Consider the following 27,662-nt stretch of genomic DNA (forward strand, 5'->3'; position numbering starts at 1 on the left):
GTGTATCGCAATCGTTGTTTTCACACATAAAAGGCCCAGTCATGTGTTTTTATGTTCGTACATGCATATATGCGTGTCTCTATAATTTTTGTGGCGGGGTGAGGCATTTTTCCACATCATATAGGGGACACAAAGTCCACTAAGTGATGATCTGTAGGTGACAGGTTCTCTTTAATGAGACATGCAGGATCTAAAAGACCCTGCATGTTTCCTTTGGTCTCCACTAGATGTATTGCAATGCAGATCACATTGCAATACATGTATTCCCGGCTATTCTAGCTGGGAAAGGTGACAGCTGTGACCTGGAAGTGACGTCATATAGGTCGCCTTCTGGGTCACAGAAAAAAGAAGGAGAGGGGAGCAGACAGTCAGGCACTGGTACCGGGGGCTGTGGAAGGAAACTGCCTGTCAGTATTATAAGCAATCCCGGTGGTTGCAGCCACCCTGCTGTCAGGTCCATACAAATGGACGGACCTGGGCGCAAAAGGGTAAAAACCCAAATGAAATTTTAGTTTCACATCAGTTAACCAAAATTTCCACCTGCCGAAAGTATATTTACTGCTAGCAGGCAAAAGATGCGGCATGAATCCACAGCGGTTTGTGGTGATCAGTACCTGGCTGCTATGAGAGCTCAAGATATCATGCAATTGCTATGATTACAATGTAAACAAAACAGTCATGAGTGGCTTCCATTCATGACTGTGTTGCTTACTATTGTGATGTTGTGCTTGGCTTACAGCCATCACATGGTACCTGAGCCAATCAACATCTTGTATCAAGTGATAAGCTGTATTCAATCACAGATCACAATAGTAAGCAAGCTTTCATGAATGAAATTATAGCTTACATAGTACAGCGCAACCCCAAAACAAACAAAAAATATTTGTGTACAACAATATTATAGTATACTATATCTAAGTTTCAATGTTGTTCACAAATTTTTTTTATGTCTCGGGTTAAATTTGAGGTTGCGGACTTCAAAAGAGTGTGGTGTGCTATCATCAGTGATAGCAGCAACAAAATCATTTTTTGTTTTGTGTTATTTTTTTTTTGTGGTTGCGCAGATTGACTTTTCCACTTGGTTGTCATGAATTAACCATTTCAATACCGGGCAATTTTACACCTTCCTGCCCAGGCCATTTTTCAGGTTTCAGCGCTCTCACACGTCGAACGACAATTGCGCGGTCATACAACATTGTGCCCAAACTAAAATTTTAGCATTTTCTTCACACAACTAGAGCTTTCTTTTGGTGGTATTTAATCACCGCCGGGGTTTTTATTTTTTGCTAAATTAACAAAAAAAAGACCATAAATTTTGAAAAAAAAAACACGTTTTTGTTTCTGTTATAAAAGTTTACAAATAAATAATTGTTCTTCATAAATTTAGGCCAAGATGTATTCTGCTACATGTCTTTGGTGAAAATAACCCAAATTAGGATGTATTAGTTTGTAGGAAAGTTATAGAGTTCACAAACTATGGTATAGATCTGAATATTGATCAATCCTGAAGTACTGACGGCCAATCTAATTTCTTGAGGTCCAAGAATGTCAGAATAGTACAGATATCCCCCAAATGACCCCTTTTAGCAGAGTAGACAGTCGGACGTACTTCATAAGAGGAATGGCGAGTTTTTTGAAGTTGTATTTTTTTTGTCATAATTTTTCAGAAAATTAAAAAATTAAAAAAATTATTTTCACTATTTTTTTTTTTTACATACTGTCACCAGTGCAGTACAGCATCATCATATAACTGGCATGGCGGTGAACAGGGACACTGACTGGTGACAGTATGAAAAAAAATATATATATTTTTTTTATTTTTTATTACTTTTTTTTAAGATTTTTTTTTCATATTTTACTATGACCAAAGTAGTACAATGTTACCATAGTAACATTGTACTACTTTGGCGAAGTGATCAGTATTTTTTTTTTTTTGGTTTTTTTTTTTTTTTTTTTTTTTTTTTTTTTTTTTTTTTACACAATTTGCTTATAGCAAAGAATTACTTTGCTATAAGCAAGCATTTACCTGAATGAAAATCGATGCATTCAGTTTTTTTTTTTTGTGCTCAGCTGTGATTTGGCCACAGCTAATCACATGACATGTGCATGTGACCTGCTGTGACCATTCACAGCTAGGCACTAGTATACAATGGATGGCATGAATGAAGCCATCCATTGTATACAACTGTCATGTGACCTGCTGTGATTGGTCACAGGTCACATGGTACCGGCAACAGGGGCCGGTACTCAGATCTGTCATCGGCCGTGTCCGAGGTACACGGCCAGTGACAGATCGCGCCGCTGCGCGGCTCTGCAAACGCGTGAACTGCGCATGTGCGGGAGCACACCAAATGGTGTGCACCCGGAAAGCTAAAGCGTTTTTGATGCTGCCAAACGGCTATAGGCCGGGCGGCTAATGGTTAAAGCCATTTATGACAGCTAACAGTGATCACTGTTATAAGCAATAATAAGGTAAAAGAAAAAAAATCCCTGATCACCCCTCGCCAGAGGAGTACAGTGTCACTATTTAATACATTTTTTCACCAGTCAGTATCCCTGATCACCGCCACACCAGTCATGACGACGCTGCACTGCACTGGTGATAGTATGAGAAAAAAAGAAAAAAAAAAAAAAAAAAAAAAAAAAAAAAAAACCACAACAAAGTTTAATGTCTTTATTTTCCCCAAAAAATGTGACAAGAAAAATTACAACTTCACAAAACTCACCATGACACTTACTAAATACCTTGGACTGTCTACTAAAAATGGGTCATTGGTACTGTCCTGACATTTTAGGGCCTCAAAAACAAAAAGATACACCATCAGTACATCAGGATTGATCAATTTTCAAATATACAGTATATCCCATAGTTTGCAGAATCTATAAACTTTCACACAGACTAAATAATAAACACTGATTTGGGTTATTTTTACCAAAGAAATGTAGCGGAATACATTTTGGCCTAAATTTATGAAAAAATATTTGTTTTATACCATTTTATACCATAAATTAACAAAAAATTATTTTTTTTGGTAACTTTTCATTTTTATTGCAAAAAATAAAAAAACAGGTGGAAATTGGTTAACTGATGTGAAACTAAAATTTCCTTTGAGTTTTTACCCTTTTGCGCCCAGGTCCGTATGTTTGCATGAACCCGACAGCAGGGTGGCTGCAACCACCGGGATTGTGTATAATACTGACAGGCAGTGGAGATTAAAATACCAAAAGAAAACTAATAATATAACTATTTCATTTGCGTATGTTTACCATAATAAAAAGTGTTTAGTCTTAAACCTAGTACAGGATCAGAAAATCCTACGAAAAATCCCACTTTCGAAGCAATCGTACGATAATCTGATCGTTAGCATACAGCTTTCGTGCAAAATTATTTAAAGGGACGAGCACGAACATTTTTCTTTTAGGATACCAGATCATATGATTTTCGTTAAATCAGTACAGTTGTCGCCCGAAAACACAATACAAATACATTACATCACTTCCGAATTTTTTTTCAGTCGTACAAGAAATTTTCACAACTTTAGTAACCTCTTCACTTTCAATATGAGATTAGCATGCAAAAAAAAAAAAACAAAAAAAAACTGACGATTATTCGTCATATATTCTCATCGTGTGTACAGGGCTTTACAGTAAAGCATCCACTTCCAGATAGAAAAGCCTGTCCCCTGCCAGCATGCTAAAAAGAGCAGCCCTTCCTGCCGAGTCAGACCTATAGCTCTGCAATAACCAAAGCTCATGCCCAAGTCAGAGTTCAGAAGGGAGCATCCCAAAGCTGTGCAGAAAGTTCATTACTTCCACACAGAATACTTCACACTGGCTGTAGTCAAGCTTTTCCAAAAAGAAATTATACCAATATAGTCTATATCTTCTGATCAGTTCTGTAAAGTAAGTAAAAAGTACAAAACAGATTACGGCTCCATTCACACTACAATGGAGACCTGCTGGAACGCTTTCCGGTTCTGCCAGCTCTCTTTTCTTGGCTGTGGTGTGGCAGTGTGGTGTGCAATTCAGCGCATTACATGGTGGTGCACCATGATAAAATGCAGCATGTCTGCATTTAAGCGTAGCCCTAAGCTGTGTCACACTGTGATACATACGAAATAGTGTGAAATAGTGAGAAGAGGAGATTAAGGGGGGATATGATCTCCATGTAGAATACATAAGGGGGGGATATGATCTCCATGTAGAATACATAAGGGGGGGATATGATCTCCATGTAGAATACATAAGGGGGGGATATGATCTCCATGTAGAATACATAAGGGGGGGATATGATCTCCATGTAGAATACATAAGGGGGGGATATGATCTCCATGTAGAATACATAAGGGGGGGATATGATCTCCATGTAGAATACATAAGGGGGGATATGATCACCATGTAGAATACATAAGGGGGGATATGATCACCATGTAGAATACATAAGGGGGGATATGATCTCCATGTAGAATACATAAGGGGGGATATGATCTCCATGTATAATACATAAGGGGAGGATATGATCTCCATGTATAATACATAAGGGGAGGATATGATCTCCATGTATAATACATAAGGGGGGGATATGATCACCATGTAGAATACATAAGGGGGGGATATGATCTCCATGTAGAATACATAAGGGGGGATATGATCTCCATGTAGAATACATAAGGGGGGATATGATCTCCATGTAGAATACATAAGGGGGGATATGATCTCCATGTAGAATACATAAGGGGGGATATGATCTCCATGTAGAATACATAAGGGGGGATATGATCTCCATGTAGAATACATAAGGGGGGATATGATCTCCATGTAGAATACATAAGGGGGGATATGATCTCCATGTAGAATACATAAGGGGGGATATGATCTCCATGTAGAATACATAAGGGGGGATATGATCTCCATGTAGAATACATAAGGGGGGATATGATCTCCATGTAGAATACATAAGGGGGGATATGATCTCCATGTAGAATACATAAGGGGGGATATGATCTCCATGTAGAATACATAAGGGGGGATATGATCTCCATGTAGAATACATAAGGGGGGATATGATCTCCATGTAGAATACATAAGGGGGGATATGATCTCCATGTAGAATACATAAGGGGGGATATGATCTCCATGTAGAATACATAAGGGGGGGTATGATCTCCATGTAGAATACATAAGGGGGGGGTATGATCTCCATGTAGAATACATAAGGGGGGGTATGATCACCATGTATAATACATAAGGGGGGGATATGATCACCATGTATAATACATAAGGGGGGGATATGATCACCATGTATAATACATAAGGGGGGGATATGATCACCATGTATAATACATAAGGGGGGGATATGATCACCATGTATAATACATAAGGGGGGATATGATCACCTTGTATAATACATAAGGGGGGATATGATCACCATGTATAATACATAAGGGGGGATATGATCTCCATGTATAATACATAAGGGGGGGATATGATCTCCATGTATAATACATAGGGGGGATATGATCTCCATGTATAATACATAAGGGGGGATATGATCTCCATGTATAATACATAAGGGGGGATATGATCTCCATGTATAATACATAAGGGGGATATGATCTCCATGTATAATACATAAGGGGGGATATGATCTCCATGTATAATACATAAGGGGGGATATGATCTCCATGTATAATACATAAGGGGGGATATGATCTCCATGTATAATACATAAGGGGGATATGATCTCCATGTATAATACATAAGGGGGGATATGATCTCCATGTATAATACATAAGGGGGGATATGATCTCCATGTATAATACATAAGGGGGGATATGATCTCCATGTATAATACATAAGGGGGATATGATCTCCATGTATAATACATAAGGGGGGATATGATCTCCATGTATAATACATAAGGGGGGATATGATCTCCATGTATAATACATAAGGGGGGATATGATCTCCATGTATAATACATAAGGGGGGATATGATCTCCATGTATAATACATAAGGGGGGATATGATCACCATGTATAATACATAAGGGGGATATGATCACCATGTATAATACATAAGGGGGGATATGATCACCATGTATAATACATAAGGGGGGATATGATCTCCATGTATAATACATAAGGGGGATATGATCTCCATGTATAATACATAAGGGGGATATGATCTCCATGTATAATACATAAGGGGGGATATGATCAACATGTATAAATACATCAGTGGTTCATATAGTGAACTCAGTGTAGAGTTATTCACCCTGAGGTCATCACAGAGGACAAGTGGGCACTCTTTATGTCTGGAGGAAAAGAAATGTAATCTCCAAACACGGAAAGGTTTCTTCACAGTGAGAGCTGTGAAAATGTGGAATAGACTTCCTCAAGAGTTGGTTCTGGCCAGCTCAGTGGATTGCTTCAAAAAAGGCCTGGATTCTTTCTTAGATACACAGAATATAGCTGGATACTAACATTTATAGATACAATTAATCCAGGGAATATCTGACTGCCTCTCGGGGGATCAGGAAGGAATTATTTTCCCTCCAGGAGCAAATTGGATTATGCTTTGCTGGGTTTTTTGCCTTCCTCTGGATCAACTGTGGGTATAGGATTATAACTTTTTTTTTTTTTTTTTTTTTTTAATGGTTGAACTGGATGGACTTTTGTCTTTTTTCAGCCAGACTAACTATGTAACATACAAAACAATTGTTTCCCATTTGTCCTTGTGGTGACAGGCGTTGTACAATGCAGTAAAACGCCTGTCACCGCATTATGTGTGAATTCATCCTGCATGTTCTGGTGTAAAGAATCTGGGCTCATCTTCTCTATATTGCAGAGTGAAATTCAGCACTGAGACAATGCCAAAGTGATCAAACAATCCAGACTTCCTGTTCTGTTAGTTATATGATGTGTGATCTCAGCAGGCTGCCTCCTCCACAGCACTGGCTGCACATAGCAAGCTTAGAACTTTACCTTTTTCCTTTGTTGCAGGAAGTGGAACCCCAAAGAAAGTTTCTTGTACGCCTCCCCGAATTTCTCATGCCATCCCTGCACAGCTTTAATAGCCAAAGTCTTCATTTTCTGAGCCACTTCCTTGGGCGGTGGTAGTGGCTGTTCATAGTCCGTCTCTACAGTGAGGTCCAGAAACTCCTTGAAGTTGTCGATCAGCAGAGTGCGGAACTGATGAGATCTGGCGAACAGCTCGCTGACAATCTGAAAAGCAGACAGGCGGATCTCTGCATGTTCCTGGTTCAGCTGCATCATAAGGAGGTGATACACATGGCATATATGTTCATCAGAAGACCTGGAAAATGAGACAAAATAAGATATATGAATATCACATACATCACACCACATACTCAATAGTGTATTATCAGTTCAATTCTTCTGAACACTTTTAATGTTGGGTGTTCAAATATTTAATGGTTTTTCATACTGTGCAGAGCAGAGCAATATGTCCAGGTTCCCCAGGAGTATATACTCCTATAGATCCCCCAACACAGTATATGCTCCTATAGATTCCCCCAACGCAGTATATGCTCCTATAGATTCCCCCAACGCAGTATATGCTCCTATAGATTCCCCCAACACAGTATATGCTCCTATAGATTCCCCCAACGCAGTATATGCTCCTATAGATTCCCCCAATGCAGTATATACTCCTATAGATCCCCTAACGCAGTATATACTTCTATAGATTATTATACAGGATTTATATAGCGCCAACAGTTTGCGCAGTGCTTTACAATATAAGGGAGACAATACAATTACAACACATTTCAGTACAGAACAGGGGCAGACTGACAACTCATGGGGCCCGTGTCCTTGCCCAAACTCAAAAAAGCCTATGAAAAAAAAAAAAAAAAAAAAAAAAAAAAAAAGTGTACCAGGGGCATCTTATAGAGCCCCCTACTGACCCTGGGCCCTCGGGCAGTGCCCGAGTTTCCAAATGGTCAGTCCGCCCCTGGTACAGAAGGAATGTGAGGGCCCTGCTCGTGGAGCTTACAATCTAAAGGAAGGGGGAGAGGATTCAAAAGGTGATAGCTGCGGGGAATGAGCTGGTGGAGGTGATTCAAGTACAGTTCTCAGGTGGAGGTGGGGAAGGCTTAGCTGAAGAAGTGAGTTTTCAAAGATTGCCTAATGGCAGACAGGGTGGGGGCTGACCAGATTTGCTGTGGTAGGGAGTTCCAGAGGATGGGAGAGGCTCTGGAGAAGTCCTGGAGGTGAGCGTGGGAGGAGGTGATGAGGAAGCCATAGAGGAAGATATCTTGGGAGGAGTGGAGTGGGCGATTTGGCAGTAATATAGATCCCCCAACGCACTATTTGCCAGGCAGAGCAAAGTGAAAAAGACAAATCACAGGGCTAAGGACTCCCCTGACCCCAGGGTTCAGGCAGCCAGCAGTGCATTGTGGGAGGAAGAAGAGTAAGGAACATGCTGTGCATACCAGGAAGTACAGTGAGTTATCCCTTGTTATACCTGGATACTTTTTAAAAACCATGTTCATTGCACAGGGCTAACCACGTTTATGAATGATTTAAGTCTCTGCTACAGGCTGCTCCCAGCCAGTGGTTTTGAAATAGCCTTAAACCTGCAGGGTTTTTTTTTTGGAGGACCGTCAAAAGAGGAGGTAAGGGACCCTTGTGTGCAAGATTGTTGAACAGAGCAGGTAAATACAACATCTTTTTTTCTTTAATAATAAAAAAAAAACAAAACACCACAGCCTTTAACATCATTTTAACTGCTTGCTGTCCACCCTATAGCAGAAATACTGCTACAGGGTGACACGGGTGCGCAAAATCATATATATATATATATATATACATATACACACACACACACACACACATATATACACATATACATATACACACACACACACACACATACATATACACACACACACACACACACATACATATACACACACACACACACACACACATACATATACACACACACACACACACACACATACATATACACACACACACACACACACACACACACACACACACACACACACACACACATATATATACATATATATATATATATATACATATACATACATATACACATATACATACATATACATATATACATATACATACATATATACACACACATATACATATACATACACACATATACATATACACACACACATATACATATATACACACACATATACATATATATACACACATATACATATATATACACACATATACATATATATACACATATACATATATATACACATATACACACACACACACACACACACACGCATACATACATACATACACACACATATACATACACACACGATTTTGCCATCCGGGTAGGGGGTATGCGCGAGCACATTACCCGCACCGCCATACAGCCCTCTTCCCTGTCAGCTCCTGCACAGTTTTGTATGGCTCTGCAGTGTGCTTACCTTTGATTGCCCCAGATGTTAACCTCTTCTTGCCCAGTGCCATTAGTACAGTGTCAGTGCTTTTTATTAGCACTGATCACTGTATTGGTGTCACTGGGGATTGACACCAAGTCAGTTCCCCCAGTATCAGAAAGCCCGCCACAGTACCGCAGTCTCGCTATAAGTCGCTGATCGATGCCATTACTAGTATATTAAAAAAAAACAAAAAAAAAAACCTATATATACACACACCGCCATTTTTTTTTTAGCAACCAGACATGTAGCAGAATACATTTTGGCCTAAATTTATGACAAAATTAGACATTTACATTTTTTACTGGACATGTTTAATAGCAAAAAGTCAAAGACATTGTTTTTTTTCTCAAAATTGTCTTTTTTTGTTTATAGCACAAAAAATAAAAAATGCACAGGCGATCAAATACCACCGAAAGAAATCTCCATTTGTGGGGAAAGTGGTTCATTTATTGCCACCACTCTCAATTCAAAAGTAGAACAGACTTTATCAGGAACTAGTCTCTCAGTTCTCCATTAGGCTCCACCCACCCCTAGTATAAAAACTCCTCAGCCAGTGACTGAAGGGAAGGTGGGAGTGCACGGAGGAAGAAATGTCCAGTGTGGACACTCCTTCCCCATTGCAAACACTGTGACAGGAACATGACACTTTGGTGCTGCACCCCTACCGAATTCTAAAGGGTATCTATGAATTCTCCTGAGTATCTGCAGACCAAAATATCAAATATCAACAACAAGGTGAAAAATAAAATTCTTTATTGTATGCAAAGAGTAAAATACTCCACAGAGCAATAAACTCCAACGCGTTTCAGTAAAAAAAAAAAGTTGCTATGAATAAGGTCTTTTTTTTTACTGAAACGCGTTGGAGTTTATTGTTCTGTGGAGTATTTTACTCTTTGCATACAATAAAGAAGAATTTTTGCTCTGTGGAGTATTTTACGCTTTGCATACAATAAAGAATTTTTTTTATCACCGTGTTGCCGACATTTGATATTTTGGACATTATATATGACCAGGTAAAGACTGATGGTCTGCCACAGTAAATGGAGCTTTAGCCTGAGAATTGCATGATCAGGTTGTAGCACCTAGCCTTTGTTTTGAAGCAGCATCTGCAGACAGTCCACCCATCCAAATGTTTTTTTACTTATGAAGCCATACTCCCTCGCCCCCTCCCAACTTAAGCATTCAGCCTGTCTCCACTCTGCAGTCAGCTAGCACTGGAGTTTATTGAAGTTGTAATTTTTTGGAAAATTAAAAAAAAATGTTTTTAATTCACAAACCTGTGATTTTAGCAAGTTATTTCTCACATACAGCATATGCATACTTACAATTACACCCCAAAACACAGTATTCTACGCCTGAGTATAGGGAAACCACAGGTGTGAGACTCTCACAGCCTAGATGCAGAGAAGCCCAAAATCCAAAGAACACCTTCAGGCATTCCAGGGGCATAAATTACGCATCTAATTTCCTGACTACTTATCACATTTTGAGGCCCTGGAGCACCAGGAAAGTGGAAACACCCCCAAAATTACCCCATGTTGGACAGATAATACTCCAAATTAGTTTCTGAAAGGCATAAGTCTTTTGAAAATCTCAAGTTTTGCCACACGTTTTTGGAAAATGCAGAAATAAAATGAAAATTAATTTTTTGTCAATGAAGACATTTCTAACAAACAGCATATGCATACTTACAATTATACCCCAAAACACTTTCTGCTACTCCTCCCGAGTATTGGGATACCACATTTGTGTGACTTTGTCACAGCCTAGCCCAGGGGTAAGCAACCTGAGAGCCACAGGACTACAAGTTTCATCATGCCTCTGCAAGTCATAGCTGTAACTATCAGTTTTGTAATCTTTGCAATGCCTCATGGGAAATGTAGTTCCACAACAGCTAGAGAGCCACAGGTTGCCTACCCCTGGCCTAGCCCAACAGAGGGGCCAAACATCCAAGAAGCACCTTAAAGTGGAACTTCTCCCAAAAGGGGAAGTTCTGCTTGTCAGCAACCTCTACTGCCATATTTGGCACTTTTTGTTGGGGGGGGCTGGGGTGAGTACCTGGTTTTGACAGTACAGAAAACCGCAACCCATTCCCCAAAGCATAGCACGCTTCGCGCATGAGCAGTAGGAAAATAGTTGCGAAGCTGCAGGGCTTCGCTGCCAGTTTTCCCTACTTAAGATGCTGGCGCCTGCACTTGCACAGAGCAGGTCCGTATATGTTTATTATTTTACTTTAAAAAAAATATTGAGGGTTTAATATCACTGTGAGGTATTCTAGGGGAATAAATTACACAAACATCCTGACTATCACATTTTTGGAGGTCCTGGAGCACCAAGACAGTGGAAACACCCTCAAAATGAACACATTTTGGAAAGAAAACACTCCAAGGTATTTTCTATGAGGCATAAGGAGTCTCTTGAAAATGTAATTTTTGTCACAAGTTTTTGGAAACTGTGGAAAGATCATGAAAAAAAAATTATATATAAATTTTTTTAATAAGATATTTCTGCTACACACATCCAATTTCCTGACTACCTATCTCATTTTTGGAGGCCCTGGAACACCAAGACAGTGGAGACAATTGGGGACACTGGCTCTGCTGATACTGGTATGCTGTGATTGGGACGCTGGTACGGGGTATGAAGGTGATCCGGATGCTGGTATGGGGTATGCCAATGGTCAGGGAACTGGAATGGTGGTAGTCAGGAAGCTGTTATGGCATTTGGCAGAGATCAGGACGTTGGTATGGCATATGGCACGGATCAGGCTGCTGGTATAGAATTCTGACTTCTATCAGTGTCCAGCTGAGCACTGGTTAAAGCTTGTAGGAGGAGTTTTCATTCTCCTCTCACTGCCCTATGAGATTGCATGATCACTGAACCTCTGTTTTGGACAGTGCTGATTGGCCCTGTGCTGATCACATGCACTCTTTCAAGAAAAATTAAAAAAAACTTTTTAGCAGTATGCACCAAACTGAGCATGTGCAGAGTGCCCCCGAGGCTGTGTTCTATCAGGAGATGAAGCAGGGACCGTGGAAGAAGGGGAGGATCATTGAAGACAGGATCAAACAGCCTTTTTCCACAACGTGGAGGTTTAACCCCTTAGTTTCCACAATGAGTATAACAAGCATGATTTACTGCATATACAGACTGATTTTACTGTTGTGGGTTTAGTAACATTTTAATGCTTTCTATGCATTAAGGAAAAAAACCTTCTGCAAGCAGCTCCCCACCAGTCCCCCTAAATACTTACATGAGCCTAATCTTGATCCAGCAAATGCACAAGAGCAGAGGCTCTCTCAGCTCTCTCTCGTCGTTAGCTCAGACACAGCAGCGGGAGAGAGCGCCGGCTCAGGAGTAAACACGCATGAGTGCCCCCATAGCAACGGCTTGCTATTGGGGCACTTGACAGGGGTGAGGAGCCAGGATCGCCAGCAGAGAACCCCAGAAGAGAAGGATCGGGGCTGCTCTGTGCAAAACCATTACACAGAGCAGGTATTACATTCCTAGATTGTAATCTCTAACGAGCAGGGCCCTCTGTTTCCTCTTGTACCAAATTGTATTGTAACTGTAATGCCTACCTTCATTTTGTAAAGCGCTGCGCAAACTGTTGGCGCTATATAAATCCTGCATAATAATAATATTATTTAAAAAAAAAAAAAACTTTGCCTTTACAATCACTTTAAACCCAGCATGCTTTCTAAAGGAAGTGTCATGAAAGCATTCTGTATTAAATATTTTATTTGTAAAATTATTTCAAGGAATTATATTAAAATGCCATAAAACAAAACTTTATAGCGTTAAAAAATAAAAGTGACTAAAAACAATCACACTTTCCCTTTCACTTATGGCATGCGGATTTCCCGGTAACAGGTGATTTCCTATACTATAAATGGCGTACTTGCAGATTTTCTTCAGCTCTTTCAGCGGTTCCGATTTGAGTTCTGGTTCCCCTGATGTAGTCAGGGACTCCACCAGCTGCTCCAGCCTCTGATCCATTCTTAGACGTCATACATCCCTGTGATCACAACAAAAGAAAAGCACATTAAACTCCTGATCTTCCTACAAAGGAAGCATGCCTTGACTCTGTTTTGGAAAACCATAAAACTGTTCGGTTTAGTTCCACTTTAAGGCCTTGTTTACACTTGAACCCGGTCTTGAAACAGGGAAAGATCACTCAGTTTCTTCTCCCTGTTTCTGATCACTCTGTTTCTTCTCCCTGCAAAGCAGGGAGAAGAAAAAGTTTTTTAGCAAATAGCAGCATAATACACCCATTACACAAATGAACACTTGTTAGGCACACACTTAAACCCTTGATTACCCGTGATGTTAACCCCTTCCCAGCCAGTGTCATTAGTACAGTGACAGTGGATAGTATTATCACTGATCACTGTATTAGTGTCACTGGTAATGTCAGCGTCGGTTAGTCAGTTCCCAACCAGTGTCAGTGTTAGATTGCCTGCCGCATCACATTCCCACTCTAAGTCTTGGTCACTGCTATTAGTTGTATATGAAAAACAAAATTCCAGTATCTATACCATATAGTTTGTAGACTCTATAACTTTCATGCAAACCAATCAGTATACACTTATTGGGATTTTTTTATTTTATTTTACCAAGGCCTAAATTTAATGAAGAAATTTGATTTTTGTTTTTATTTATTGGATATGTTTAATGCAAGAAGGAAAAACATATTGGTTTGGTCTTTTTTAGTTTATAATAAAAAACCCAGTAGTGATCAAATACCACCAATGGTAAGCTCTATTTGTGTGAAAAAAATGATAGAAATTTTGTCTGGGTAGAGTGTTGCATGACTGTGCAATTACCAGTTAAAGTAGCAGTGCTGAACTGGAAAAAATGGCTTGGTCATGAAGGGGGTAAAACCTTCCGGAGCTGAACTTTTTAAAGTGCCCCTGTCCCATGCTTGCACACAAAGGCAAACGCATGCAATCCATAAACAGCGACCGCACCACACATGCAAGGTATCACTGCCAATGTCAGATCATGGGCAGTAATTCTAGCAATAGGCCTCCTCTGTGAGGCTACTTTCACACTGATCTGCTGCAAAAACACAGGCGTTTTTACTGCACTTTTGCCACGCTGAGCGTTTTTTAAAGAACACATGACTTAAAAGCTGAACCAAAAACGCTTCTCAGAGGCGTTTTTTGAGGCGCTTTTCAGGCGTTTTCCATTGATTTCAATAGGAAGAAGTGTTTTTGGGGCATTTTTTTTTTACTCACCAAACATGCTGCAAGCAGGAGTTTTTACAGCGCACCATAACGCCTCAGTGTGAAAACATACATAGATAGACAATCACATACACAGGGAAGCTTTTTCTTGAGATTTTCAGGCGCTTTTTTAAATGCAAAAACGCTTCAAAATCTCCTCAGTGTGAAAGTAGCCTAAATCTAAAGCGGTAACCTGTAAGAGCTTTTAACCACTTGCCAACCGCGCTATACCTGAATGATGGCTACAGCGCAGTTGTCCAGTTCTGGGAGGGCGTCATATGACGTCCTCCCAGAACACGCCCTTGGGTCCTGCACGCACCCAGCGATCTCCATGATTGCTGTGTCCTGCGACACAGCTGATCACGTGATGTGGTAAAAGGCCAATCACAGCGGCCTTTTACCACATGATCAGCCATGTCCAATGACACAGCGCATCACCGGTAAATGCAGTTGCCGGTTATCGGCTGACCTTTCCTCACGCTGTCACAGCATAAGAAAAGTACTGCCGATAACTGGCAATTGTTAGAGGACGGATCGGCACCAATCATCAGGGCCCAGCAGTGCCACCCACCTGTGCCCAGCAGTGCCACCCACCTGTGCCTAGTAGTGGCACCCACCTGTGCCCAGCAGTGCTACCCATCACTGCTGCCCAGCATTGCCATCAGTCAGTGCCCATCATTGTTGCTTATCATTGTTGCCTATCAGTGCTGCCTATCAGTGCTGCCTATCAGTGCTGCCTATCAGTGCTGCCTATCAGTGCTGCCTATCAGTGCTGCCTATCAGTGCTGCCTATCAGTGCCCTCTCATCAACGCACATCAGTGAAGGAGAAAAATTACCTGTTTGCAAAATTTTATAATAGAAAGAAAAAACTTTATCAAATTTTTTGCTTTTTTTTTTGTTTATGGCGCAAACAATAAAACACCCAGATGCGATTAAATACCACCAAACGAAAGCTCTATTTGTGTGGAAAAAAAAAAATGATAAAAACTTCATATGGGTACAATGTTGCATGACCACGCAATTGTCAAAGTGCAACAGTGCTGAAAATTTACCTGGGCAGGAAGGGGGTAGAAGTGCCCGGTAGGCAAGTGGTTAAAGTGCCACCTATGGATAATGTAGTGAACGTCGTTTGTCTCCATTCCATGGGCATGCACAATTTTAAAGCGTGACATGTTTGGGATCTATTTACTGGATGTATCATCTTTTATAGTTTACCAAACAATTGGGTATTCTATTGCACTTTTTAAAATTTTTTTCCACAAAAATTGCATTTGAGAAACTGACGCACAAATACCATGTGACATAAAAAAATGCAACACGCACCAATTTATTCTGCTTTAAAAAAAACTGTATAGCGTTTGGACGTTTTAAGTAATTTTCTAGCAAAAAAAATACTGATTTTCACATGTAAACAAAGTGTCAGAAACGGCCTGTTCTTCAAGTGGTTAAGGGACCAGCTACACCAAAAGTAGGTAAACGACGCCGATATCTTTGAGGTGTGACGACATGTGAACCGGTTTATAAACAAGAATGCACGACTTGTACATGTATGTGTGGAGACAACATGCTAACAGCGCATGACTTTTCTCCGGTGAAGAGACAGAGATCAGACCTGGGTTCTAGATGTGTTCAATCGTTGTTCCTGACGTTGGTCCATAGATGTAACCATGCCAACAGATCATGTCTGTGGACACACTATACCACAACGGACATGCTGGGACTTGTATATTCTGAGCAGGAAGACACACATAAACAACACCTGAGGAGACGTGATACAACATACGCAGGCACCAGTCAGGCATACCTCGCCCACCAAGCACTGTGATCAAGCACTGCCCGGGGCATACCTCCCCGCCGAAGTAATCATACCTGGCCGGCAGGAGGTCTTTGTACGGAACACTGCCTTACCGACTCTGCTACCCGGACATGACACTGCACTGGTCACACCCACCAGGCATCCCCGGCCCCGCCTATCTCCTTGTAAGCAACGGAGATCACGTGACGGCGCTAGAGCGTGCTGGAGGCGGGAGATTGTGTGGTGAGCACAGAACATACAGTGGGCGTGTCGGTGTGATCGATAATGAGGAAGAGGGCGGGGCGTGACGTAAAGGACCAGTATTCGGGATGTACGGTATGCTCCTGGTTTTTTTTTTATATTTCCCTGACACGTGGAGCCCAGACATTGCTGGCTTTCTGTAGGAAATGCCAGTCCCCTGGCTGCTCTGATCACCTTCTGGTTGCAGAGAAGATTGGAAAACTACAATAAAAGTTGGATGTCCTGAGGTATTTTTTTGATGCATTCTCTCCATTAACCACTTGCCCTCCAGACAATTTATCCCCCTTCCTGACCAGGCCACTGTCTGCGATACGGTGCTGCATTACTTTAACCTCTTGGTGCTGGGCGAACGCAAATCTGCGACCTTCCGGCGTCTGGGCCTAGACACCGAACAGCCGCACATTTGCTTTCTATTAAAAAGAAGTGCTGAGAGCGTGCCCTGCGCACTTGCAGCACACGTTCGGTACTCATGGAAAGGTCCCGATCTCCTCCTTCAATCAAGACCTTTCCCGATCATGTGACAGTGAATCACGATGGTCACATGACCCTAAAACCCCGCCCTGGCTTCTGGAACCCTTAAAGGGCCAGGAGGCAGCAGGGGGTTAACTGACAATTGTGCGGTCATGCAACACTGCACTCTGATGAAGTTTACGGCCTTTTTTCCCCACAAATAGAGCTTTATTTTCCGTGGTATTTGATCACCTGAGCGGTTTTTATTTTTTAATAAAGACTGACACTTTTGAAAAACAATATTTTTGCTATAAACATATCCAATAAAAAAATGTAAAAAATCTAATTTCGTCAGATTTAGGCTAAAATGTATTCTGCTCCATGTCTTTGCTTAAAAAAAAAAATCCCATATGACCAGGCACCTGACATCTGTGCCACTGTGGCCGACAGCCCCCCGTCTTGGGTGTGTTACCCACAACTGCTGCATCAGTAAGTATATGCCTCCCCCTCCCATCCCGGATGAGGTGCAGGTACCCCCTGGGGCAGTTGGTCCTGTGGGATCTCCTCCCCTCTAGCGCTGGACTCACTTGCAGCTCCTCGCTCCCCCCAGCCAACTTCCCTTTGCCAGTGCATCCTTCCTGCTAGGCCTCCTGTCTACTTGCCCTTCCTCCTCCCAGCCAGGCCTCTTCCTCTGCTGTCCCTCCCCCACAGCCCCCAGAGGGGCTGCTCCTGGTGTGTGGAAAGGGCCTGTGCTGCGGTACCCTGGTGTGGGGTATCCCTGTTTGGCTCACATGTCCATCATGTGCTGGGTGAGTGGCCGGCGCCCTTCCATGCTCACAACCACCATTTTATTGGCGTGGTCAGTTTTCATGTGACAGCCATGTTCTTGTAGTCTGCGGGGTGGCCATTTTGCCATAGGCTTGCAAGGGTTCCTTCATCTGGAAGGTTACACAGACTGTACTGGAGGGAGGGTGGTGGCCATTTTTTTGTCGGCGTCCTCTTTCAGTTCTCTTGTGCAGGACCTCCTGATGTGCAGGGCGGCATCTCCTGGCATTCTGGAATGGCTTAGCACGAAACGGCTTAGCACGCTTTTCCACGTGGAGCTTTCCCCTCAGCTGGTGGATGGACAGCGCACAACATTGCTTGTCTGTCTGGGTCGGTGGTGGTGGTGAGTCCTACTGGGGTCCTCGGTCTGCAGCAGCAGTTAGGGTTGTTTTCTTCCTTCCCTCATGGATGTTCTGTTCCTGGCAATATCTGGTAAAGCGTGGGATCTTCCTATGGAGCCTGAAGTGAGTGCTGACCCCATTCTCCCCCACCCTGTGGTGGCTGCTAGCTCCTCTGGGTCCTCTATCCCCCCCAGACACTCTGTTGGTGGTCCTGGAATCCTTTGTCTCCCAAGATGAGTGACATTTTGGTGCAAGGCGAATTAAAAATGCCCTCACCCTGTCAATTCTTGGAGAAGGATTCTGAGCCCGTTGCAGGTCTGGCCTTCCCTGAGTGCTCAGATGGCGCTGTCCCCAATCCGTCTGACAGGAAGAATCCCCAGTGGCCATTGCCATGCATGAAAAAGTGCTGGTGGTCACGCTTATTACCACAGTGCAAGAAACCTTATAAATTGAGGATCCTTCTGGGGCTAGCTAGGAAGTGGCTGTCCCCTTTGGTTCTCACAAGGCGGTCAGTGCTGCTAAGGTTTTTCCTTACCTGACTTTTTTAGATAGGTTTATCTGCAAGGATTAGGAAAGCCTACAGCGGTCTTTTTCAGTCCTGGGGCATTTTTCAGTGCATTACCCCTTTTGAGGAGACCCTTCTGAAGAAGTGGTCCTCCCCTCCTGTTGTAGATCCTCCCATCTCTAGGTTGAACAAGGCAATCATGATTCCGTTGAAGGGTTCTCCTGTCAAGAACCCCACAGACAGGAAAGCAGAATTCATCACCCGCTCTCTTTTTAAGATTGCAGGCTTTGTCCTTTTCCCAGTGTTGGCCAAAGCTCTTGTGTCTCAGGCACTTACTGAGTGGGCTGAGGTAGTACACCGTGAATTGGGTAATGAACAGGTACCCTTAGTCTATGTGGAACTTGTGGACCAGCTAGTGCAAGGCCTCTTGATGCAGCTTTGGATGCGGCCCCTCTGCTCTCCAAGTTATTCGACTGGGCTGTAGTTCTTCAGCGGGTACTCTGGCTTAAGTGCTGGTCCAAAAAAGCCCTGGCCAGTTTACCATTCTTGGGCGAGTGGCTATTTAGAACTGCACTGAACAACATTTATTAAAGGACCTTGCGGGAAGTATTCTTCCCTTTTCTCCTGTAATCCAGAACAAGCAAGTGACTACACCGCAAAAAGGGCCCTTCCTTCGCGGCTCACAAACATCTTCTTTGTTTGCCAGATTCTGTGGACAAAGAATCCCAGTCTGCCAAGGCTCCCACGGGTGGAACGAAGTCATCCTGGCTTTGCTAGCCCACAATGCCTGTGGAGAAGTCAACAGCATGAAGATTTTCCCCCACTTATTTTCTGGATGGGGGTTGCCTTCGTTGTTTCTCAGACAGGTGGACCTCCCTATTTTCCAGTGGACTAATTTTTGTCTGGCTACAAAATAGGGTTTCTTTCCTGTCCGCCAGACGAGTTCTTTCCTTCCCATCTTCATCTCTCCCCATCTCATCTGAAGGCTCTGTATGGGGCGGTGTAGGACTTGCTTCTTTAGTGTATGATAGCCCCAGTGCCAGCTTCGGAAAGGTTTTGAGGTTTCTATTCCAACTTGTTCACTGTTCCAAAGAAGAAAGGTGTCCCTCTGATCCTGGACGTCAAGGCCCTCAATTGTTTCATTGAAGTTCAGAGGCTCAAGATGGAATCCATTTGTTATGTGATGTCCACCCTTCCCCAGGACTTCCTGGCCTCCATACGACATAAACCTAAATGCTCGCATCTGCACCAGCGCATCCTGCTCTTTGCGATCAGGGAAACGCACCATTTATAGAACTGCCCTTTGGCTTGGCCTCAGCCCCCCCGGGTGTTCACCAAGGTGCAGGCTGCGGTTCTGGCATTGTTGAAACAGTGGGGGATCATGTTCATAGATTACGTGGACGATCTTCTCCTGCGAGTGGAGTTAGATTCTTCACTGAGGAACAGTGTAGCAATCACCATGCGCACCCTGCAGGAGTTCGACTGGGTGTTGAACCTCTAGAAGTCCGTGTTGCTCCTGACTCTGCACTTGAAATACTTGGGTTTATCTTCAGTGCACACTAAAGTATTCCTTCTGCTGGACAAGCTTCTGACTCTGGACTCTGGTGCAGTTCATACTGTCCCGCAAGTGGTCGTCTCTGCATGCGTGTTCTGCACCTTATGGCGCCAACCTTCAAGGCAGTTCTATATGCCCAGTTTCACACATTGGCTCTGCAGAAGGAGATCTTATCCAAGTGGGACAGATGTCGACGTCCTTGGACAACCAAATCCGCATTGGATGCTTGACCAGGGCCTCCCTTCTCTGGTGGGTATGGTATCCAGCTGTTCAGGTTGGGAAGTCATTTCTTCCTCTCCATTGGATGTAATCAAGATGGATGCCAGCCTGGCCGACTGGGGGTTTTCTGGGTCTTCAGTCAGCCCAGGGATGGTGGATGTTGGAGGAGTCTCAACTACTAATCAACATTCTGGAGCTAAATGCAATCAGACTGTCTCTAACATTGGACAGAGCTTCTGCACAGACGTATGATCAGGATGCAGTTGGACAACGCTGCGGCGGTGACCTATGTCAATCACCAGGGAGGGACAAGGAGTTCAGCAGCAGAGCAGGAGGTTTCTCACATTCTTTAGCGGGTGAAACTTCATGTGTCGGCTCTCTCTGCTGTCTACATTCTGGGCATGGCAAACAGACTACCTCAGACACTAGATCAGGGAGAATGGTTCCTTCACCAAGAAGTGTTTCATCATATCTGCCTGTGGTGGGGGATTCCAAATGTGGATCTGCTGGCCGAGATTCATGACAAGAGCGAGGGATCCCTCGCACTCCTTAGTTCATACCTTTTATTCAGGGGGCTTGGCATGTTGTTCCCCCTGTGCGCTCCTTGTTGCCATTGTGGGGTCTGAACCTTATTCTCTCGGTCCTTTAGAAGCCACGGTTTGAGAACATTAGGATCTCCCTTTGCTCATGCTCTCCCAGTAAGTCACCTTTCTAGTCTTTATTTCCACTTGTCGAGTGTCTGACCTGTCAGCCTTTTCCTGTAACACTCCCTATCTGGTTCTCCACAAGGATAATGTGGTTTTCCGTCTGCATCCCTCCTTTTGAAGGTGGTGTCTGCCTTTTAGCTTGAAGGAGAACATTGTCCTCCCTTCCTTGTGTCCACGGCTGTCTCATCCTAAGGAGGTTGTGCTGCATTCCTTGGACATGGCCCGGGCATTCTGTGTACATGTCTGCTACAGCCCCCTTTTGGAGGTTGGATTCACTTTTTATGATTGTGGATGGCCTGCAAAAGGGTCTGGTGGCCTCCTCTGCTACTATTTCTTGTTGGATCAAGCAGACGGTTGTCCAGGCTTATGCCATTAGGGGTTGGGCTCCTCCCTTCATCGTTACAGCACACTCTACCAGGGTGATTAGTGCTTTCCTCCGAAACAAAGCGTCCATGTCTCAAGTATGTAGAGCAGCTACCTGGTCGTCTGTGTACACAGTTACCGGGTTTTACGAAGTTGATGTTCTGGCATCTTCGGATGCATGTTTCAGCCACAAAGTTTTGCAGGCAGCCATCTGCGGCTTCTCGTTCCTCTTATGGGGGTTTCTTTTGGGAGGTGTTTTTTATTTTTTTTTTATTCTGAGTTCCCACCCCTCGTTGTGGCACTGCTTTGGGACGTCCCTACGGTCAAGAACGTGAAGGTTGTGTCCATCAATGAACGAAAGAGAAAATGGGATTTTTTTGTTACCATAAAATCCCTTTCTCGGAGTTCATTGATGGACACAGCACCCACCCCTCATTTTCTTTATACTGCTTTATAGAGAACTGAAAAGCCTATAACAGCAAGAGGTTTACTACCAGTTAGAACTGCCCATAGGTGGTGCTGTGCTTGTTGTTTTTTCTGCCTAGTCCTAGGTGGCGCTATAACCATACATTCAAAAATGTGAACTCAGAGAAAAGGGTTTTATGGTGAGTAACAAAAAATCCAGTTTTTACCAAAGAAATGTAGCAGTATTTTTTCATTTGTATAACAAAACATGAAAAAACCTAGTGGTGAGTAAATACCACAAAAATAAAGTTCTATTTGTATGAAAAAACGATAATGTCATTTGCGTACAGCGTTGTATGATGGAGCAATTGCCAGTTAAAGTAGCACAATGCCAAATAGCAAAAAAAATGGTCTGGTCATGAAGGGGGTGAAACCTGGTGCTTAAACAATCCCATAGAATAAACAAAATTACACTACCTAGTGTCTGTTTGTACTGCATAACATCCAGGAATATATTAACCGCTTCTCGACCGCCCTATAGCAGACATATTGTTACAGCGTGGCATGGGTGCGCAAAATTGTGTGTATGTATATATGATATATGTATCAATTAGGACACAGCAGCTGCATGGACACAACCACTGTTCCCAATTTGACAGCCACGTGAGTCTTTGAATGCAGACAGTGTGTGTTCGTGGACTCGCACCCACAGGCTTAAGTACTCTATGAATGAAGCCTAATAGCATATCTAAAATCACAAAATGTACACAAATGATTAATATTGCAATATATGTCACATCTATAATGGAGTACAATACCATAGAGCTATACATACATAGCTTTAAGTATTTAACTTACATAAACTTTGCACATACAGGTATGCATCCCAGAAATGCGAAGACCCACCAGCCAGCAACCCCCTCTGTAAAATGTGGTGCAGCGAGGGATTAATGCCACCAGGATACCTCATTGGAAATTCAGGGAATTTCTTTGGCCTGAATGAAAACCTTCAGGAGTACAATCCAAAGATGGGGGGTGTAGAGTTTAGCAACCAGTTGATTAAGTCTTACCTGCCAACTTGAAGAACTTGGCACTGGTACAAAAAAGAGTTGTATCTATTTATTTCATTTAGAAGGAAGACCTGGCTCTTAAAATATCAATAAGAGCTCATCACAGCCCTAATTTACTAGCAATGTTCTGGTAGTTTCTCTCCAGTAAACATGTCACATAACTTGTACAAAATGTGTGAGAGGACCATGGATTACACACTTGATTTCTGCATTTAGAAAAGAGGCTAGCCAGCTGGAGCCCCCTGGATGACATTTTTATATTGATAACAGTGGAAAGGATAGTGGGACCTTTTACCATCAATTAAGGATACACATCCACGTGGACAATGTTTATTTCTGTGCACCACTTTTCCAACCTTTGTCTTAAGCAAACCTAGCTTGTAGTACAATGTGACCAATTCGCAAAGGCTTTGAACAAGGACTGGAGCTGGAGGGAAGCTGAAAAGGGAGGAGCCAGCATGTGTAATGCAGAATTTTTGGCCTTTTAAATGGAAGGATATTTTCTTTCATCCATTGACCAAGATACCAAAACAATTTTACATACATAGCTTAATGTAACTTAAACTTTGTGCAGACAGGTATGCATCCCAAAAATGCGAATAACCATCAGCCGGTAACCCACTCTGTAGGATGGTGGGATAAACGCCAGCAGGATACCTCAGTGCAAAGTCGGGGAAACTCTGGTCTGGACAGAAAACTTCAGGAGTACAGTCTAATTATGGGAGGTGTAGAGTTTAACAACCAGTTGAAGTCCTACCTGCCAAACTTGGACTGGTCCAAAAAAAGCGTTTATTTCAATTGGCAGGAAGACCTAGCTCCTTTTTAAAATATGAAGAGTTCATCATATCCCTAATTTCCCAAATAAAAATGCCACGGTTGTACAAACTGTGAGAGGATCATGGATTACACACTTTCTGCATTTACAAAAAGACCCATAGCTGTACCCCTTGGATGCACATCTTCCATTGGTAGCAGTGGAAAGGATAGTGTGGGACCTTTTATCACCAATCAGGGACACCATCTTTATGTGGACAATGTTTATTGCTGTGTGCCACTTTTCCAACTTTCTTCAGCAAACCCTAGCTTTTAGTACAATGTGACCAAATCGCAAATGCTTGCAACAGGGACTGGTGGAAAGCTGACAAGGGGAGAGCAAGTGTGCGTAATGCAGAACCTTTGGCCTTTAAATGGGAGGATATGGGGAGAGGGCATGGTGACTGCAACAGCTCCTCCGCATGGCAAGACCGTCCGACAAGCCTATGCTACCCCTACCACCCCACAACTTTCTATAGCTACCTAAGACTCTGCTGAGCATCAGACCTGCCGCAGAGAAACAGCCCGTTAAATTCTGTTTTTTTCCAGACTCTTCATAAAGGGCTACACAAAGATGGTGGCAGGAGACCTTCCCCAAGCGCCATCAATGTGCCTCTAGCGCCCACTGACTTAGACGAAATCGGAGCGGTCCAACCGCCCACACAAGCAGATACAGGAGAGTCCGGAGCAAACACTCCTTCCACACGTAGCCCAGTCAAATCCAGGCCATGCAGAGACTCCAAGGCCAGTGAAGATGATCATCTGATGGATCTTGCTACACACAGAAGCACCTCTGCAAGTAGACCCCCAATCGCCACATTCCCTACACTGGGACACCCAGTATCAGACACCATGTTGAAGGACATGTTACACTCTTTAAGGGTATCCCTTCAAACGGATCTGTTGCGGCCAAAGTACAAGATCTGGGAGAGAGATTGGGACATGTGGAGCATAAGATGGGAGAATATGTCCAATCTTGCAACTCATTAAAGCCCGCAAGGCCCAAAAAGATGACATGGCATGGATTAAAAATAAGCTTGCAGATCTGAAGGATAGATCTCGGTACAATAACTTAAAGATTCGTGGTATACCTGAAGGTATTCAAGCGTTTCAACTACCACATTATATTCGTGACCTCTTCCATAAAGCTGTACCAGAATTATCCCCTGCAGACCTAACCATCGATAGGGTCTACAGGATTCCTAAGCCATCTTTTCTTCCCGCACACATTCCAAGAGATGTTTTACTGAGAATCCATTTTTATCAAGCCAAAGAAAAAATCCTAGAGGCGTTTTATAAAAAAGAGAAGATTCCAGATGGCGCGAATCACCTGCAAATCCTTCCAGATCTGTCAGCACATACCCTAAGGCAGTGGTGGGCAACCTTTTTTTTCAACTGAGCCAAATCTCGCCAAAACCATGATTGAAATTTATTTTGAGAGCCACATTTTTAAAACTGAAAATACATCCCCCATATAGCAATTCATCCCCCATATAGCAATTCATCCCCCATTTAGTAATTCATCCCCCATATAGCAATTCATCCCCCATATAGCAATTCATCCCCCATATAGTAATTCATCCCCCCATGGTAATTCATCCCCCCTATAGTAATTCATCCCCCCTATAGTAATTCATCCCCCATAGTAATTCATCCCCCACATAGTAATTCATCCCCCACATAGTAATTCATCCCCCACATAGTAATTCATCCCCCACATAGTAATTCATCCCCCACATAGTAATTCATCCCCCATAGTAATTCATCCCCCCTATAGTAATTCATTCCCCCTATAGTAATTCATCCCCCATAGTAATTCATCCCCCATAGTAATTCATCCCCCATATAGTAATTCATTCCCCATAGTAATTCATTCCCCATATAGTAATTCATCCCCCATATAGTAATTCATTCCCCATATAGTAATTCATCCCCCATATAGTAATTCATCCCCCCTATAGTAATTCATCCCCCATAGTAATTCATCCCCCATAGTAATTCATCCCCCATATAGTAATTCATCCCCCATATAGTAATTCATCCCCCATATAGTAAGTCCCCCATATAGTAAGTCCCCCATATAGTAATTCATCCCCCATATAGTAATTCATCCCCCATATAGTAATTCATCCCCCATATAGTAAGTCCCCCATATAGTAATTCATCCCCCATATAGTAATTCATCCCCCATATAGTAATTCATCCCCCATATAGTAATTCATCCCCCATATAGTAAGTCCCCCACATAGTAATTCATCCCCCATATAGTAAGTCCCCCCTGTGTCAATTCACTTACCTTTGCTCCGCGCGCTCCTCTCGCCGTGTTTCCCGCGCCGTTCTGGTCTTCAGGGCGGACTGTGAGAGGAGTTCGTCACGCTGCCCCGCCTACATCCTGGCTGCCCCGCCTACATCCTGACAGCTGCAGAGCCCTGACTTTTGGGGCGGCCGCCCGAGAGGAGGGAGGGGAGCGGGCGGCCGTCCGGGGGGAGGGAGCGGCCGTCCGAGAGGGGGGAGGGAGCGGCCGCCCGGCACACGCCCGCCCGAGAGGAGGGAGGGGAGCGGGCGCCCGGCCCACAGAAGAGCCGCATTTAAGCTTGTAAAGAGCCGCATGTGGCTCGCGAGCCGCGGCTTGCCGACCACTGCCCTAAGGCAATGCAAAAATCTAAACACTATCACCAAGGCCCTGAGAAACCACTCCATTGGCTATAAATGGAGATATCCAGCTAAACTGTCTGTGACATATAAGGGCACCTCCACACTCGGCTCCTCCCTGGAAGACGGTCTTCAATTGCTGCGCATCTGGGATATTCTTCCTGACCTCATCTCCACCAATCTGCCACAGGCTGCTACATCACATTTGGCTGATAGCTGGCAAGTAGTCTTGCACAAGAAGCCTTCCAAACACCATCTAAAGGGGGTGTTAGGCATCAAATCCACTCCTGAAACCACAAAAACATGTTGGTCTCGACCATAGGAGCCTTAACAACCTAGCTCCCTTTCTTATCCCCCGCAAGAATTGCAGATTTTCTGCACACAGTTCTTAGAAAACATTTTTTATTCTTTTCAGTTACTTGTTATGATTCCAACTGAAGCAACCAAGAATGCTCCACTATCTTCCAGTTCCTGTCACTCCTCTATTCACCTTTCTTATGGCCTCATCTCTCCAGCTTCCGTTTTCCATACACTCAAGATGTACCGCATACATTCTGATGAATCTCTCCAAAACCTGTCCAAAACCGAACTCCTAGTTTTCCCCCCAGCCCGCGCCACCCCCATCCTCTCCATCACAACTAGCAATGCCACCATCAATCCCACCCCACACGCCAAAGTCCTGGGTGTCACCCTGGACTCAAACCTTTCCTTCCAACCTTATGTCCAATCACTATCAAAGTCATGCAGGCTCCACCTGTCAGGGATCGCCACGATCCCCGCCGCGATGGTCTCGGCGCAGGCGCAGTATGCCGCCCTGTGCAGGGACGCGAGCTCTAGGTCCGGGCCGGCCACGGCGTGCGAGTTCGCGCATGCGCAGTAGAAGCTGCGGCCGCCTGCTGGGCACCAATGGCAGCGCAGGGCGCGATATTTAAACGGCCCTGAGCTGTCATTTGGTGCCTTCTGGTCTTATCCTACCCTGCATCCTGTACCTGAACCTGTTTCT

At 43.4% G+C, this 27,662-nt stretch overlaps 1 protein-coding gene across 3 annotated transcripts in view; it reads right to left on the reverse strand.

Moving 5' to 3' along the window:
• Positions 1–16,662, reverse strand: part of UVSSA (UV stimulated scaffold protein A) — a 189,569-nt gene extending 172,907 nt beyond the window's left edge. For all 3 annotated transcript variants that reach the window (XM_089692280.1, XM_089692281.1, XM_089692279.1), the window contains exons 1-3: positions 16,568–16,662; positions 13,371–13,487; positions 6,987–7,317 (exon numbers count right to left, since the gene is read on the reverse strand). In XM_089692280.1, coding sequence (XP_089548406.1) covers positions 6,987–7,317; positions 13,371–13,468 — 429 coding nt within the window. In that variant the 5' untranslated portion in view covers positions 13,469–13,487; positions 16,568–16,662. The remainder of the gene's footprint in view (positions 1–6,986; positions 7,318–13,370; positions 13,488–16,567) is intronic.
• Between the last annotated feature and the right edge of the window lie 11,000 nt (positions 16,663–27,662).

Source organism: Staurois parvus, unplaced genomic scaffold (assembly GCF_062004578.1).
Source record: "Staurois parvus isolate SC_StPar_1 unplaced genomic scaffold, SC_StPar_1.0 ptg000581l, whole genome shotgun sequence".
Classification (NCBI taxonomy): Eukaryota; Metazoa; Chordata; class Amphibia; order Anura; family Ranidae; genus Staurois; species Staurois parvus.